The sequence below is a fragment of the Phalaenopsis equestris genome, unplaced genomic scaffold (assembly GCF_001263595.1).
Source record: "Phalaenopsis equestris unplaced genomic scaffold, ASM126359v1 Scaffold204320, whole genome shotgun sequence".
Lineage (NCBI taxonomy): Eukaryota > Viridiplantae > Streptophyta > Magnoliopsida > Asparagales > Orchidaceae > Phalaenopsis > Phalaenopsis equestris.
In genome coordinates, this window is record NW_018223883.1 from 228,262 (window position 1) to 245,377 (window position 17,116).

At 33.4% G+C, this 17,116-nt stretch overlaps 1 protein-coding gene across 6 annotated transcripts; it reads right to left on the reverse strand.

Moving 5' to 3' along the window:
* Positions 1-983: 983 nt before the first annotated feature.
* Positions 984-16,499, reverse strand: LOC110036251 (protein CHLOROPLAST ENHANCING STRESS TOLERANCE, chloroplastic). Of its 6 annotated transcripts, none has more exons than XM_020740654.1 (8): positions 16,077-16,499; positions 15,956-16,000; positions 13,222-13,335; positions 12,321-12,401; positions 2,796-2,960; positions 2,564-2,570; positions 1,931-1,975; positions 984-1,329 (listed from the first exon to the last, which is right to left on the reverse strand). In XM_020740654.1, exons 1-8 carry the CDS (start codon positions 16,380-16,382, stop codon positions 1,310-1,312), a joined length of 783 nt encoding a protein of 260 aa, XP_020596313.1. In that variant the 5' UTR covers positions 16,383-16,499; the 3' UTR covers positions 984-1,309. The 6 variants fall into 6 exon arrangements, with proteins under 6 accessions (XP_020596313.1, XP_020596314.1, XP_020596315.1 ...); XM_020740652.1 differs by lacking the exon at positions 984-1,329 and adding an exon at positions 1,444-1,532; XM_020740655.1 differs by lacking the exon at positions 1,931-1,975 and having other exon boundaries at positions 985-1,329.
* Positions 16,500-17,116: the final 617 nt, after the last annotated feature.

The following is a 17,116-nucleotide window of genomic DNA, read 5'->3' on the forward strand; positions in this document are numbered from 1 at the left end:
CTATTGACGCTACCCAACAAGTTAAATGTGTAGGAGATGTCAATGCATCAAAATATCAAATTAATTGATGAGAAGAATAAAAGAAAATCCATAAGACCAAGATCTGATGTTTGGGATCATTTTACCAAATTCATGGCTAAGGAGGGAAGATGAGTAAGTGTAATTATTGTGCAAAGGCATATCATAGTGATCCAAAAATTAATGGTACAACAAATTTACGAACCCATCTTTCTGTTTGCCAAAAAAATCCTCATAATCTTCAATCAACTCGGGCTCAATCACTATTGCAGCAAAATGTTAAAGAAGATGAGACAAATGGAGGTTTAAGGCATGAGATTTGATCAAGATATTGTTAGAAAAGCTTTAGCAGTTATGGAAATCATAGATGAATTACCTTTCAAACATAATGAAGGATATGAGTTCAAATATTTCAAGTCAAAATGTTGTCCGATGTTTCAAATTTCTTCTCGATGGACACTTACTCGTAACTGTTTTCAGTTCTACTAAGATAAGAGGTAAACTTTGAAACAATTTTTTAAGAAATCATGTAAAAGAGTTTGTTTAACAACTGACACCTGGACTTCCATTTAAAGAATCAACTATATGTGTCATACTGTGCATTACATTAATGAAGATTGGAAATTGAGCAAAAGATTAATTAACTTTTGCCAAATTTATAGTCATAAAGGAGAATTTGTTGGACAAGAAGTTGAAAAATGCTTCGTTGATTGAGAGATTGATGCAGTTTTTACGGTTACAGTTGATAATGCAAGTTCCAACAATGGCATCATCGCTTATCTTGGATTGTAAGTTCTTACACATGAGATGCATTGCTCATATCAAGAATTTAATTGTTCAAGATGGGATTAAATAGGTGGGTTATTTTGAACTTCGTATAAGAGCAGATGTAGGTTTATAAGACAATCTCCTCCTCGACTTCAAAAGTTTCAGGAATGCATTGAAATAGAAATAATTGAAAATAAAAGTATATTATGATTGGATGTTCCTACATGATGAAATTCAACATATCTGATGTTGAATGCAAAACTTGAATTGAAAACTTGTTTATGCATCCAAAAACCCATCCACCAAGAAGTCACACTTGAAGACTTTTGAATAGGCAAAAAGCCCCTATTACACACATTTCTTTCCCAAGACTTACTCTTCAATGAGCCTCTCTCAAGAAACTTACAGTAAGGATTCTATTCCAAACACCAAATACGCTCATAAGGCTCACTCAATGAATGAAAGTGGCACCCACACGAAGATCACGGGGTTAAAACTAACCTAGATACATCATTTTGGTCAATCATATAGTTAATGCAAGTCCTGCAACAACAACAAAAAAAAAGATAAAGAATCAAAATTTAATTACGTTAAAACATTAGTCAATCTTTATAAATGCACAAAAACTATAATCAGGCGTAGTTGTGAGAAAATAACTTGATTTAGGCTAGAAAATTCTCAATAGTTGGTGCTTAATCGGTCCAAGCTGATAGCCATTAGATTGAACTTCTCACAACCATTGACATCTAACCAGTATGATTTGTTCAATAGAAACTATCCACAAAAAACTAACAAAGAACAGCATAGCAACAGAGTTCCAAAGGCCAAATAGAATGATAAACCATAAAGAATAGAGTTCATATAAAAATAGAAATAAGTTTTACACGTATAACACCCAATTCCTATATATTTACATATCTCAAACTTAACTTCAAATTTTACATATATGCCACCTTAACTATGGATAAAAAGGTGTATTTTACATTTTAAAAGTTAAAATAGTGGAATATTTGATGCAATATGAAAGATTTGGGTGTTAGAAATATAAAAAAAACAAAGTTTATACGTTAGATATGTAAATACATAGGAATTAGGTGGCGTCTATGTAAAATGCCCAAAAAGACATTAATAGGCTGGAAGTCACCTGATTTGATACTCCATGTTGGATGCTTTGACCGTCTATAAACATCTACAGTAATAAAATAATAATATAGAATCCAATAAAGTCAACGCAAGCAATAGCCCAAGATTATAGGATTGAATAGATAAAACAGCTCCATTACATGCTTGCCACTAAATACAAAGAAACTTGTCACTCAATTAATAAGAGCATGGTTAATTTTTGAGTCAACTGTAGTTAAAAATATGAGAAAAAAGAGGCAAAAGGCCTATCTAAATGTATAGAAACTGATCTATACACAAACCATTTACAAGTAAAATTCACACGTTAGTAGAAAGAGTAAAGTGCCAAAATAGCCCCTTGACTATTTACATGAAGTCATGTTAGTTCCAAAGTTTATAAAGATGCCAATTTAGTCTCTGGACTCTTTTAATATGGGACTATTTTAGCCCATATTAAGAGAATGCAGGGACTAAATTGGCACTTTTATAGACTTTGGGACTAAAATAGCCCCCTACAAAGTGTCAAGCGACCATTTGACAGTTTTCTCTTAGCTAAAATGAGGGCCTACTTCCTATTGGAGAGAGTTATAGAACAGAACCAGTATGACAGAAACACCAATTAAGAGAGGCAAAGCCGTCACTAAATACAACGTACCATAACCCTGCATTGAACATAAGTACAAAAGCGTAAATCATTTAGTGCTCGTAAGAACTGAAATGAAGCAGAATCAAAAAATAAAGCAAAATCATCATCGATGTCATAAATCAATAGCAAATTTCAGAAAGCAAATAAAAAAATAAATATAAAAAAAAAAATTTACGAGGAACATGAATCTGAACTGAAGAGAGTTATAGAACTAAAGCAAATGAGGTTGTTATGAGTTTACCACAGCAGGAGGAACGTCTATGTCCTCATCTTCTTCCTCAGCTTCGATGTCAGCAGCAGAGTCCCAGTCAATATTGAGTCTCTTAGCAGCTTCACGAGGATCAACTCCAGTGTCTGTCGCCTTAGCATATAGAGATTTAACACGCTTCTCCTTTGGAGCTTCAACCTGTATATAAGATTGGTATACATCATGAGTAGTTCAGAGCGATAATATGAGTATAAGGCAGTTTAATAGGTTCCTGGCTTATCGGAGATGTATAATTTCCTATGTGAAAACTAGAAAAGCCATATTTCTTCTAATAGGTAGTGGAAAAGGTGGAGCTGGTGTGCCAGCCCGAGTATTTGGTTTCTTTGGGACGGTAGAGTATATGGTCAGCAAACCAAAGAAGAGGTATTTCTCGTTGTGTTATTGGAAGAACTGCGCCAATGGTCCGTTGGCTACTTCAAAATACGACGAAATACACCGACTTGCAGGACAATATAAGCTTTGTGCATATTTTTGCTGCTTTTGCAACTTCCCAAGCTTAGATGCATCAGCTAATCAAAATAATGTTTACATGATGCAATATTATCGTCATGAACAAAAAGATGATGTGCAAATATTTTAAGTGCAGCAAAAAATTGAAACACCGTATAACAAGAGCAATGGATTTGATTGTCATGTAAAAGAAGGCTGGTTTATACACACATACATGTGAGTCTATTGAGAGCTACATCCAGGGGCTAAAGAAAGCAGGGTAAAGTTAAATAAGCATTATAGTTATGAAAAATTTATATGAGGAGCAATCCCTCTTTATAGGATTTACTTTAACTAAAAAAAATAAGGGTAGGTTTACTCAAATGTATGATTTAGCTTCATAGCAATGGCAACTAGCTGGAAGGTCGTTCTCACAACATAGATTTACAAGTGATATAAAGATAGCACAAAGTTTTGACTAGATTTTTATTTTACTAACATAAAGAAAATAACTAAACATTGAGTAAGAGATTATCCCTTAATAGAAAGTAAATTCTATTAACCATAAGTAAGCATATATGGTAATGGACATGTCTCCCCTTTGCTCTTTTCCTCCTATTTTAGGCTCTAATACCAAAATAATGAGTAGCACTTAGATCGTGGTTGCTTTAAGAGCATGAGTAGCCTGTGGAGTGGTAGATTAGGGCGTGTGAAAAAGTTAAGGAGCTTGGAGTAAAATAATTTGAATTGAAAAAAGTGTCTAGAGATTCTATTCTCAAAATTTGTTACAAGGGCCTAAGAGGGAGGCAAAATAGCTAGTCTTAATATATTTATTGTTAAAAATGAGAGCTGTTAGATAATGGATTAAATCTATGATGAATGAGATGAGATCTTTGAGAATGGATATGGAGTGATGTTAAATATATATCAGGTATGTGACCAGATCTAGAGGTTAAAGGGTTAGGCTAATGGTGTGTTTGGGGGATGCGGTGGCAGTGGATACCACAGCACAATTTTTTCTGTTTCAAAAAACTGCATTTTGTTTATTTTTTCAAAAAGCTGTAGTTACAAGTTGTGTTTTACCCCCGAACCTGGCTAAGTGCGGTGGCTACTAGCAAATCGTGGTCTGACTTTAGAAAAACAAAAAAAAACTTAATAACCACAGCAGTTTTTTGAACAGCAGCTTCACAGCTCTGCATCTGCCCCAAACAACACAAAGTCTTGACTAGTGGAGTGGAGATACAAATGGCTGGATTGAAGGTGAAAGTTTATGAAGATAGATTAAACGATTGGAGTATGGTTAGAAATGATGTAAGGACATGTGCAGAAGAGAATGAGTTACCTTAAATATTGGGGACAAAAGAAAGAAAACAGCATGAGATAACTAGGAATCACATCAAAGAATACCAATGTAAGGACGCCAAGCCCTCAAACACAATGAGTAAACTCAAGTAATTTTGCAAATAATGAAAATAATTTTTCATCATGAAAAGAGGGCTATTTATGTTACTAAAATCTTCCTGAAAAATTAAAAATAGAAAATAAAATATAAAAATAAAAGAAAAAAGGGTCTACATTAATAGAATACACTAAATTGACACACCATTTTATGCAAGGTCACATTTTCCAATGCAGTCCTATGCTTCCTATATAATAGATACATGGTTGAATTTAAAACTTGAAGTTCCAAAATTTGGAGTTTTGAACAACAAAGACAGCAACAAAAGCCTTTTATCCATATTTTCATTTAATTCCAATAAATTAAGAACATTTTTTATTAAAAAATTTGGAGTTTTGAAGAAAATTAAAAATTACATGATTTAGAAACCAAGCACAAAATGGGCCTTAGTGGGCTAGTGGAACAGGCATCATTATTTTGTTCATTTGTTTTAGACTTTAGCTAGAGATCTAGTGAATGATTTTTATGGGTCTCTTTATCATCACCTTGGGTTCATTCTAGCATCCTCTTGTCATTAATATATGACCCAGGTAAAGCTTCTTGATATGCACAATAAGAAAGTGAGCATGGTTCATATCAATTAGCTTTTCTTCCATGACATACAAGATTACATAATATTTTTTACATATCTTTATTACGAAACAATGTTAATGATGACTTATATTATTCAAAATGTGCTACTTCTATTCAAGAAGAAATTAGTTAAGAATAGGTAACAAAGCATATTTTGTAGTGAGAAGTTTGAGAGTTCATAGTTGCTCTATTCCATTTATTTGTCAAAAATCTTTAGAAGAATTCATCAAAACTAGAATAAAATAGAAGACTTACGAAGAGATGATCATGAAATATCCACAACTTTTCATAACTAAGGTATGAATTTGAAGATTGAATTATTTTAAGTGAGTAAAAAAAAAACAAATGAATCAATGTGTTGAAAAAAAAAAGAAACAAGCCTAATGCCCTCAACCCAAACAACCCCAGTCATCTTTCCCATTAGCTTGTGACTTCGCTCCGCCACCAGAAGTCATATTATATAAAAATTGGGTGTGAAGTATCGACACTCTATAATAATGAAATATGCTGTTTAAAACACATTAAGGCACAAGCATTTGCCTAACATGTGTTCATCATGTCATCTATATATCCCCAATTAAAATAAATAAAAAAATTAATAAACACACATGACCAACACAATTATCAAGAATGATAAATTTAAATTTAAAATATATTTCATTAATATCTGGTGTTCTTTTATTTTAAAAAAAATTATTTAAATAACTTAATAGCTATTTTACGCTGATTTTTTTTTCTGTTCTTCTCTATTTCCTAAGACTTCTTAATAATATTTATGTTTTATTCAAGAAAATCAATTTTATCAACTAAAAGTTATTAATCTAATATCAAGCTATTAATTTCTCTTTAGCTAAATTTATGATATACAATAAATATAAGTATATATATATATAAACATTATATTCAATGTATATCATTATCCTATATTTTCAATAATAGACGTGTCATGCATCCATATAGTACTGTATCCATATCCTTGTATTCGTATTGAAACATCATAGGAGCTCTCTTTTGCACTCTCTATACCTCTCTTGTAGTTGTTGGAAACTCGATAATCACTCCCTCATCTTCATTCACTACTCTTCCCAAGGTATGAGTCAAAGTCCCGTAACCACTTATCCCCTGCTCCTTTAACAGCGAATGAAGTTAGCACAACTGCCCTCTCTTCTCTTATCTTTGTTTTCTCTTCTCTAGGCCCTAAAATGCAAGGCCATAATTTTGCCCTTCTTTTCACAACCATTGCAAGTATTATTCTATCTCATTCCATTGTTGCTATAGTTTATCCTTATTTTTTTTTTCTTATATAAATAATTTCAAAGGCTTAATAAGGTTATAGTAGAGTTCCTCCTATTAGTCGACCTCAATGTGATTTCAATCATCTTTCTCCTTCATTCCTTGTAACAACATAGTTGTCAAAATTTTTCTATCAAAGTATTTTTATTGTTTGAGTCATTTTTTCCTTGATATTTGTTAAACATGTTGACTAATTGGATATCTTATAAATAATTTATTCAAGGCTTAATATAATTAATTTTTATCTGCTTAGGTGACTTAGGTTATCATGTGATTGATTATGTATTATACTTTTAAATAGTGCAAAAAATGTTAATATTCATCTTGTGCTTCCTTTTTTTTTTAATTAGAGAACATAGATGCAAACGTTGCAACTCAAGATAGATAATTTTTCTTGATTGAAGAATAAATGTACCATTCTTTGTCAAGGATGTTAACTTTGATACATGCAGTAGGTATATTTAGTATATTTCTAGTTCTCTTTCTAGTTCTGCTCTTTATATTCAATTAGATCGTGACATATTTTATAAGATATTGTTTAATTTTCATATTAAAATGCTATAGAATACATAAATAGCTTTGTTATGAAAAATTTTTGTATAAATCCATTAGGCTTTGAATGATCCATAGCCATTGTAACTTGCATGCACATTATTAGTTGGTGCAAGATAAATCTTTATAATGCAATCATATTCTAAAAATATATAATAAGATTTGATCATATTATAGAATGGTCATATTTGTATGGGGCGAGGAAGAGGACATACGCACGTTGAACTCTTTTATGATATAATTGGCCAGCCTGTCCGGTAAGTCCATAGAAGTACAACTCTTATGGGGTCATTAAACCCTACAGTTTGGTGAAAATATTTCTTCTATTTAGGGTACCTTGGCAAAACCAAATACTCACAAGATTATAAAAGGTTTTACAATAGATGATTAATGAGCTATCTTTGGGTATGTATGAGAATGCATGATATTGTTATGCATGGATATGTTAATATATAAATGCATTGATTACTATTTTTTATATGAACTTTCATGAACGTCAATGTACTGTAATTTATCTTAAAGCAATTGACAGATTTTAGATTATATGCTATGGGATTGTACTCTAACCTAAAGAAATAAAGACATTCATTATTATGATATCACATTGTAAAATGTGCCTATTCTATTATTCATGATGCAAGCCCTGAGCTTGGCATTTACACTTTACAGAATGAAAGTTTTTTATTGATTCGGAATGTCAAACTCACTTGCTGTAAATTTTTTTTTAACAATTTCAATGAAGTTGCTTGGTTGATCGTCACCATAGGAGCAAATATTTCGACAGTAGTTATTCCATTAATTCAAGCTTTATACTCCAGTTTTAGTTTCTTTATTAGGCTTTAATTGGGTTTGTCTTTCTTTATGCATAGCTAATCTATTTTTTTCCTTCCTTTCCATTTGTTATTCTGTTTTTTTTTTTTATTTGCTAAAATATTATTAAAGATTCTATTCAACAATAGCAACAACAAGCATTTATCCCACCAAGTGGGGTCGGCTACATGAATCTTTTTTCAACATTGTGTACTATCGAGTGTCATATTTTTATTTAATTCTAATAGAATAATATCATTTTTTATACAACATACCCAGGTCCTTTTTAGATCTACCTCTATCTTTCTTACCAAAATTCACCTTTAAAACATCTACTCATAATTTTATTATTAAAGATTCTATTAATGAAATAAATTTTATTATATGTTTTTTCTTACATTTATTAATATCCCAATCTTTTATCTTCTTAAATACAAAAACTCGTTACTTGATCTTGAATTTTGAGAATTATCCCATGAGTTAAGCTTAAAATTCTTGATCATATTCCCTGTTGTCAGAATGTGCTGCCATTTAAATCAGGGATGTGACAATATTTAAATCTCACATTTGGTCATTAATCAAAATTATAGAGAAAAAATTATTTGCATATTCAAAATCAAGTTATTAGTAGGTAACAAAAGTACTTTCATGTCTTGGACAAATACTCATCCACATCATAAAATATAAAATAAGATAAGAAGAAAACTGATGAGCCGACATAAAAATCAGCATGAATTTCTATAGAAATTAGAGAAAATCAAATATCTATCTTTAACAATTCAGACAACACAATACAAATATAAAGATAAATACCTACAATTCGAGAGGTAGGTGTTCTCTCCTAAAAATCTCACAAACCCTAAATCTAAAATTCACAACAATTGCATGCAAAAACATAACCCGAAACATAATAAACCTGTTTATACCCAACAACAATAATAAAAATAAAAGAAAATTAAATTTCCCTTAGGCGTATAAAAGACCAAATTGCACTTAAGCTAGACACCGGTGTAATAATACCCCCCACCTATCTCTATTTCTTTATCCATTGCCTCCTCGTCACGCACTATGAGAACATGTAATTTTTTATCTTTGCAACGGTGTCCTAGGATAAACATTTCACCACAATCAAAACATAACCCCCCTTAGCTCACTTCTCTGAATCTCTGCCACTGTAAGACGCTTGAGCATTGCTCCTGGTCATTACACATTACTCCTGTCCTGCGAAACCCCCCTCTGGACTTCCATTAGAGGTGTAAACAAGTCAAGTCGAGTCGAGTCAATCTTGAGCAATGCTATTATCGAGCTCGGCTTGTCTGTCAAATAGTGAGCTCAAACTCGAGCTCGAGCTCGAGTTGAGCTCCAGCTCAGCTCGTAGAGATAGCAGTCAGCTCGCAAGCTTGAACTAAGAATTTAATTTCTATGAGTGCTCATCGGAGAAGGTATTAGTTATTGGAGGATGATGCAGAGGCAGCTCACCAAAAAATGAATCAAAATGACTAGTGACAGGTTTCTAGACCCAGCTCACAAGCCAACGAGCCGAGCCCATTTAACAAACGAGATCAAGTTTATGCTCGAGCTCACGGCTTGATAAGCCCAGCTCGTAAGCTCATTAAAAAGTCGAGCTCGAGCCGACTTGGCTTATTTACACCCCTAACTTCCACTAATTGAGATTTTGGTATAGTTGTGGTCGTAGCAGTTAGGTACGATGCTCCATCCGTGTTGCTCCTACAGGCCTTCTCCATTTGGATCTTGTCCTCCATCATTTGGGCTAGCACCATCATCTCCCTTACTCCCTACAGTCTCAATAGGAGAAGTGTTGCCTGTATCTCTGGCTTTCTGCCCTTCATGACATTACCCTCCAATCCTGCTTCAGAAATCCCCCTCAACAGCCCCGACAATAACTTGAATCACTGCTTATATTCCATGACACTCCTCTCCTGAGTCAAGGCATAGAATTGCTTGTGTACGTCTCATTCCCAAATTGCTTGAAAAAATTCCAACACACAATTCTTAAATTCCTCACATGAACGGATTGAGTATCTAGCATCCCTTCACTAAAAAAAGACTAGACCTTTTTCCCTCCAAACAAAACCCTACCACGATGAGTATCGCTACAATTGTACACTCACCTATGTGCATTTTTTTCTCTTGAAGATCATCATCCTCAACTTCCTAACTCTAGCATCTCCATCCCAAGTGTCTCTCTCTCTGTTATTTTCTCCCAATGTCGATTGTAAAATTCTCTCATTCGGTCATAGTTAAACCCTATCCTAGCTTCCCTCCTTTCTTATTTGTGCTCCTCCATACCCCTTGCATAACCCCTTCTCCATGTTTCAGCCCAACCACATCCATCAGAAATCTCTAATTCACCCTTTATTGGAGCCTTTAGAGGAAGTTCTTGATGATGGATGTTTTCCTCCTCGTGTTCCATTCGTTCAATCTCTTCCCGTTGTGATTTAATGAATGAATCTCCGGTCAACCCTGGGTAAAGTTTGCAAACTGAACAGTCATCGGGTTCTTGGAATGCCCCTCAATAAGCTTTCGCAGCATTTCCTTTAAGCTCTCAAATCGGCCCTCAATTCGGTTTTTCATGGATGAAAACCCATCGTTAATGGAGCAAAAATTTCCTTCTATGGTGGAGAACTTTTCATCCATCCTGATCTGATTTGGCTCATCTATTTCTCTAATTTTTTCTTCAGATCATCTACTTTCTTGGCTATTGTTCCTCTAAAATGATTTTCGATCACGGAGGAGGAACTACTGTATAATGAAATCTCTTCTTGTGAACCGCGATCTTGTCATTAGTATTTTGTGATCCCATTGTTTACATCCCCGATAGCTCTTTCCTTGCCTGCATTGTCGTCATTGGAGTCAGCGCTAGCTTCAATCGAAATTGTATTGCGACGAAGCAAGTTAGACATTTTGGGGGTCTCTGTACACCGTGTCGTGATCCTTCAAAAAGGGTTCCTCACAATCAGGATTAGCGTGTTTAATCTACACGTCGTGCGCTTGCGGCCGTTGCAATCGGATTCGACGCCGATCTTTGGACAAGTAAAACTCCAAAAAGCTGAGATTTGGAATTCTTGTAAGAGGTTCACTGCAAAACTCTGGATGTCGACATCCTTTTTTGGTCTCCATTGTCTTGCAAAACATAATTTCTTTTATGTTGTGATCTTCATCGCGAGGATTCGGTGCTTCTCTAAGTTACGATCTCGTGATTTATCTCCCAAAAATTAAATGCTCAAATACCAATTTGATATGATCTGACATAGAAATCGGAACAAATTTCCACAAAAACTAGGGCAAAGAAAATATTAATCTTTAATAATCCAAACAATTCAATATGAATACAAAGATAAACACCTATAATTTGAGAGGTAGACGATCTCCAATTCCTGAAATGCAAGAAGTAGGAAATATCTCCAAAACCCAAAACCTAAAACTCACAACAACAATCTCATGCATAAACCTAGTTATAAACATAATAAGCCTTTCTATAACCAACAATAATAAGAGACTAAATAGCCTTTATGCGTACAAAAAACCAAATCATCCAAGGGCTACGTACAAACATAACAAAACCGAAAAACCCTTTAAGAACTATGGAAATATGAGATAGAGCCAAGCTAATCCACAAGATGAAGCACTAAGATATGACAACCACGAAACCCACAAGAGAAACCACACTACAGATCGCCGGCTATTCAACAGTGGTAGGCTACATAATTAGCTAAAACAACCAGAAAAGGAAGCCACTCAAAATAGAAACAAACTCCTAAATTCCTTAACAACCACATAAAATAAAAACAATCTTAGGAGGATAACATCATTGAAATGTAAGAACATACCCCACCTGACACAACAAAACTCAAGATTCAAAATACAAACCCAATAAAATAACTCAAAATGATCAACATAACACATTTTGCACTACCTAATCATTTGGGGTTAGTGTATAAGGACTTCCAATTATTTTAGAGAAAAAACTCAAACATAATAATCATCAAGACAATGAGATAGGGCTCCTCGGCACACTCTAAAAAAAAACAACTAGATCATTAAGAAATCAATGCCTAATGTATCAAAATATTTATATTGTAAAAGAAAAAGTGTAATGGATTGCAAAATTTATAATTTGATTGATATGATTACATAAAGTTTCAACTGTAATAAAAATTTTTCAAAAACATAATATTAATTTTCTAATCAAATGATGTTTCAAAGCAATTACATTACAGTCCATTAACAAGACCAAACTTTTTGATCTTCACAAGCGAGCTAATCAATGTCATTTTGGACCTTAACAAAATCATAAGATTGCCATAAAAATTAAATAGCAGTCTCCTTACAATTGGAACAAAATAAAATCAGAAGTTTACCTCAAGATCAGGCCAATTAATCATCTCCTCGGCAAGTAATCTTAATGCAACACGATTCTTTGGAATCCTTCCTTCATGGACCTGATAACAGATAGCTCTATTATGAGAGGTTGTTTGGGATCACTTTTATGTTTTTGTTTTTGGCTTTTATTTTTAAAATATGTTTTTTAAATGTATTTTTTGCATGCTTTTATTTTTTTGTTTTCAAAAACAATTAATTTGTTGTTAAGAATACTAAAAATTCCTAAAAGATATTTTGAGTGTTTTAAAAAATAATAAACCATGTTATAACTTGACAGAGATAAAAATAAAAAAAGCAACAAATAAAAAAAAATAAAAAAAAAGATTTCAAACAGCCCCCAAGGCTTTCCAACTGAATAACTAGGCAGACAATTAAGTTTAATCTCACCATTATACCTTCAAAAATGAATCTTTGGTCGGTTACAAATTTGCTAAAGAATGTAGAATCATGCAAACAACTATCTAATTGCCTTAAGAGACCGAAGGAGGAAGAACGAGGAATTGAGGGGAGGAAAGGAGTTAATGATTAAGGTGATGCCCATATAGATTTAATTCAAGTTGTGAATCAGTTGGCCATTTTGACTATAGCATATAAGTAGGTACTTTCGCAAAGCAAGATACATACCACACAATTCTTATGAATTTACATATCTAACACCTAAACATCAATTTTTACATACATGCCACTTACCTTGCACGAAAAGGTGTATTTCACTTTTTAAAAGTTAAATCGAGGTATTTTTTATGTGATATGAAAAATTTGGGTGGTAAATGTAATAAAGTAAATTTTAGGTGTTAGATATGTAAATGCATAAGAATTGGGTGGCATTTAAGTCAATGCCCCTAAAACTAATGCAGCTTTTGGCAACGAATAACGTACATCTTCTAAAGCAGAGGCAATGTCGTCCCTAGTAACCTCATCAGGGTCCTCAATTCCAAGCAATCTCTTCCGTTCTATGTTTCTAGGGTCCTCAATCATCATTGTCAATTTAACCTGAAAAATTAAATATAAAAGGTAATAAAAAAATCAAATGCATAAACCAATATCGAGTTTCTCCATAGCTGATACATAAATAGCACAGAAAAAATGTAAAGCTAGAAGATCTGAAGCCATGTTCACCTCTACAAAAAATGCAATGAAAGATTAGAAAATTATTGTTAAAATTCTTGAGTCAAAAAAGGAAATAAGAACCTACTTAGAGTTAATATATCGCACACTATTAATATATATTTAAGAGAATCAATGTACTTTCTAATATAAGTAAAGCTTTTAGTACAAATAAAATATTATAAGCACCAAAATCTCTTTAGAAGGTGGATGTAAATATGTGGTTCTAGAAAAAGATCAGCCATAGAACATAGCTTATCATGGTTAATATAGTTAATTATTAGATTAAAACGGCAGAAGATTGACACCAGTGAAAAATTCACTCAAAATATTTACCGTAACACTTTGATTACAAGAATTACTAGTTAATTAATTAGAACAGCATATAAATAGAATACAGTTAATTATGTAATGAAAAATGAAGATTGGTGCACTTAAAAAAAACTTGTATCATTTTGAAGCATATAAATGACTTATTTCATCTTATTGAATCCAAAAAGTTAGATAAGGGATTGCAATTAATTTGGAACATCATGTTGGATTAATATGTGATGAAAATATATCCTGAATATCTAAGAAAGCAAAAGGTTGAATGCACTAGGTTTTGCTACAGCTGAATGTCGGTCTAAGAAATATCAGTTTGATTAGATGTAAGTCATCGTACTAAAGACCATAGCAAGCCACCTTCGTGTAGTGTTTGAGAGCTTTGTCTTTCAACCAATAGGTCTTATGTTCAAGGACTTGCTATGCAGTGTGTTTTTATTTGTGAGTGTGTGTGTGTGTTAAATAGGTAAAAAAAGGCTAATCATATAGATATCGATTTCAAGACTGCATAGTTCATATTTCCGACATTACTCCAAGCCTTGAGATATTATGGCTTCAAACTACGAACTAAGATCTACATTTTACTTCCAAAAAAAATCATATTTTATGCCTAAATAAGGGAAATTTCAGGAATCTAACTATCAACATCTTACATTTATGGTTCTAAATGGTACAGTGTACCATTTGAGCGGCTTGAAAAATATAACACTAGGTAGGATCAAACATAATGGTGGAAGAAAGAATATAAAGATTTGTGCTACTTCCAATCTGCCACCATGCTAAGTGTTTGCATAAAACCCATTATATTGTGTCATTGGCTTCCAGCAGTAACTTTAGCAGTAATAAGGCACTTATAACTTTACTTCAGGTTGTGAATGGATGCTATGAAGTTGATAAAAAAAAAATTGAAAAGCTTAACTCAATGATTTTAAATTGATAATCAAACCACAAAATGTTGGGATTTCATTCAATTTTCTCCACTTCCCATCACTCAAGAAGATTTTATTTGTGAGAATGAAAAGGAAACTAATGACACAATAAAAGACTAAGGGTCCGTTTGGGGCAGCTTATAACTGCGGGCGGCGTTTTGAAAACGCACCTGTCATGTTTTAGTAACTCGTTTCTCCAGCTTATCCCAAAACTGTGTTTTATATTTGTTAAACAAGCGACCCGCGGGAAGATCACTATGTTTCAGAATAAACAGCTTATCCTGAAACGCATAAGCTGCCCCAAACGGATCTTAAGAGAAATGTTTAAAGAAAGATTTGCATCTTAGTCCCTCAAATGAAGTACAAGAGAACATCATAAATTGCAGAAAGCCAGGGGTTAGCATGCATTGGCACTTTGTTATATCTTTTATCTTGAAGATGATGTGTTCTTGCAAATTAAATTTGTGAACTCATATCTCCAGGAAAAAGTAAAAAACAATGTCAAACAAAAAGAAGACAAAGGCCATCTAATTTAAATTCCAGCTATCTGATACAAAAAGGCCAGAAAAAAGTAGAGGTAATTCAAATTATCCAACATAAATGCCACCTAAAATTCTTTATCAAATTCAAGAATCAAGTTTTACAGAAAAAGGAGAAGTGAAACTAAACCCATAATCATTTACAGTATCCTTCACCAATAATGAGGCAAAAAAAAGATAAATTTCTACTAATGATAAGTACAATGCATCAATTCCTTTCTTCTCCATCAAAAAAAATTTTTTTTTTCTTCTGTTGGGATGCCATCAAAAGATTTATTAGAACTAAATGAAAATATGACACTAAATAGGACATAATGGAGAAAAGGATTCATGTAGCCGACGATTCATGTAGCCGACCACACGTACGTAGTGAGATTAAGGCTTTGTTGTTGTTGTTGGAATGCCATAAGAGTGGAGAATTATCTCATATTAAAAAGTGAAATAATTTTTTTTTGCGTTTCTAATACACTGCTAGCAACCCAGCTTAAGCTTTGGGTCCATGGGTGTCAATCCCTTCGTTGATCTCAAGTCCTCGGAGGTCCACCCTCCAAACATCTCTCCTCAACAAATCCCACCATACCTTCCTGGTTCAGTCAGCACAGTTCCATAGATGAACCAAATCAATTCACAACTCATTATGAAATGAGATTCCCATCCAACCTTCTCTTCACGTTGCAAAAAAATAAAACACCATGGGAATGAAAAATGCCTCACCTCACCGAAGAGCATATCCCTATTCTTCTTCAGAAGCTCCAACACCTTCAAGAGAAAACAATTCGCCCTTATAACAAACGCATACAAGAGAAGATGAAGATTGAGCGGAAAAGAGGATTACCCTCTTTATTTTTGCAACGTACTCCAAGTCCTCAGGGCTGGCGTCCTCCTCCAACTCGCCCGACGCTGTAAGATCTGTCTTCTCCTCCTTATTCACCACATCCCACTCAACGCTGGAGACGCTCAAGTCAGCAGCATCCTTTCCGATGGCCGCAAGAACGAATGATAGTTTTCGGCGGCGGATGATTTGCGGCGGCGAGAAATTGAGGATGGAAGATCCGAAGAGAGGGGAGAGAGATCTGAAAGCGATACCGTTAAGAGCGCAAGGTGGGGCTTCAAATGCTGAAAGCGGGAGGCGAAGAGCCATTTCGGTAATCCGGCGGTGGCTCGGCGGCGACGATGCGAATAGGCCGGCGGAGGTGTACTGATAAGTGCCTTTTTTATTATCTTCAGGCTATGGAGTGTTGGTTCATTTCTCATGGGTGATCCAAATATTACCTTAGGAGTACTGATGCATCAGTACTCCAATGAGGAGGTCCCACTATAAAGTAAAGTGAAACCCCCTCCATTGGAGTACTGATGCATCAGTACTCCTGAGGTAATATTTTTTCCTGTAACGGGCCACAGCGGTGACCAGACTTGAACAACTTCTTAATTGGTTCATTTTTTTGTTATAAGGCAAAAAATTAAATTCAATATCTAATCGAATTATTTTAAAATATTTAAATAAAAATTTTGGGTTGTTAACCCATACAATAGATATATGGCAAAAAATTCCATACAATAGATATATGGCAAAAAATTATGTTCAAAATTTAAAATTTAATTAATAATTGTGTAAATTTTAATTTAGTTGAAATTAAAATTGATGTGTAGCTTATAGATAGCTTGTTGTAAATAAGTTTGATTTAATTCAAAATATTTTCATTACATATTTATAAATATGTGTTGACACATATATATGCACTCATTTTTAAAAATATTTTTTTAATATTTAATATTATTATATGATGAAATCTTGGTGATTATAGAGATAAGATACTTACAAGAATAAGTTCAAAGCAGTGCAAGGAAATATATATATATATATATATATATATA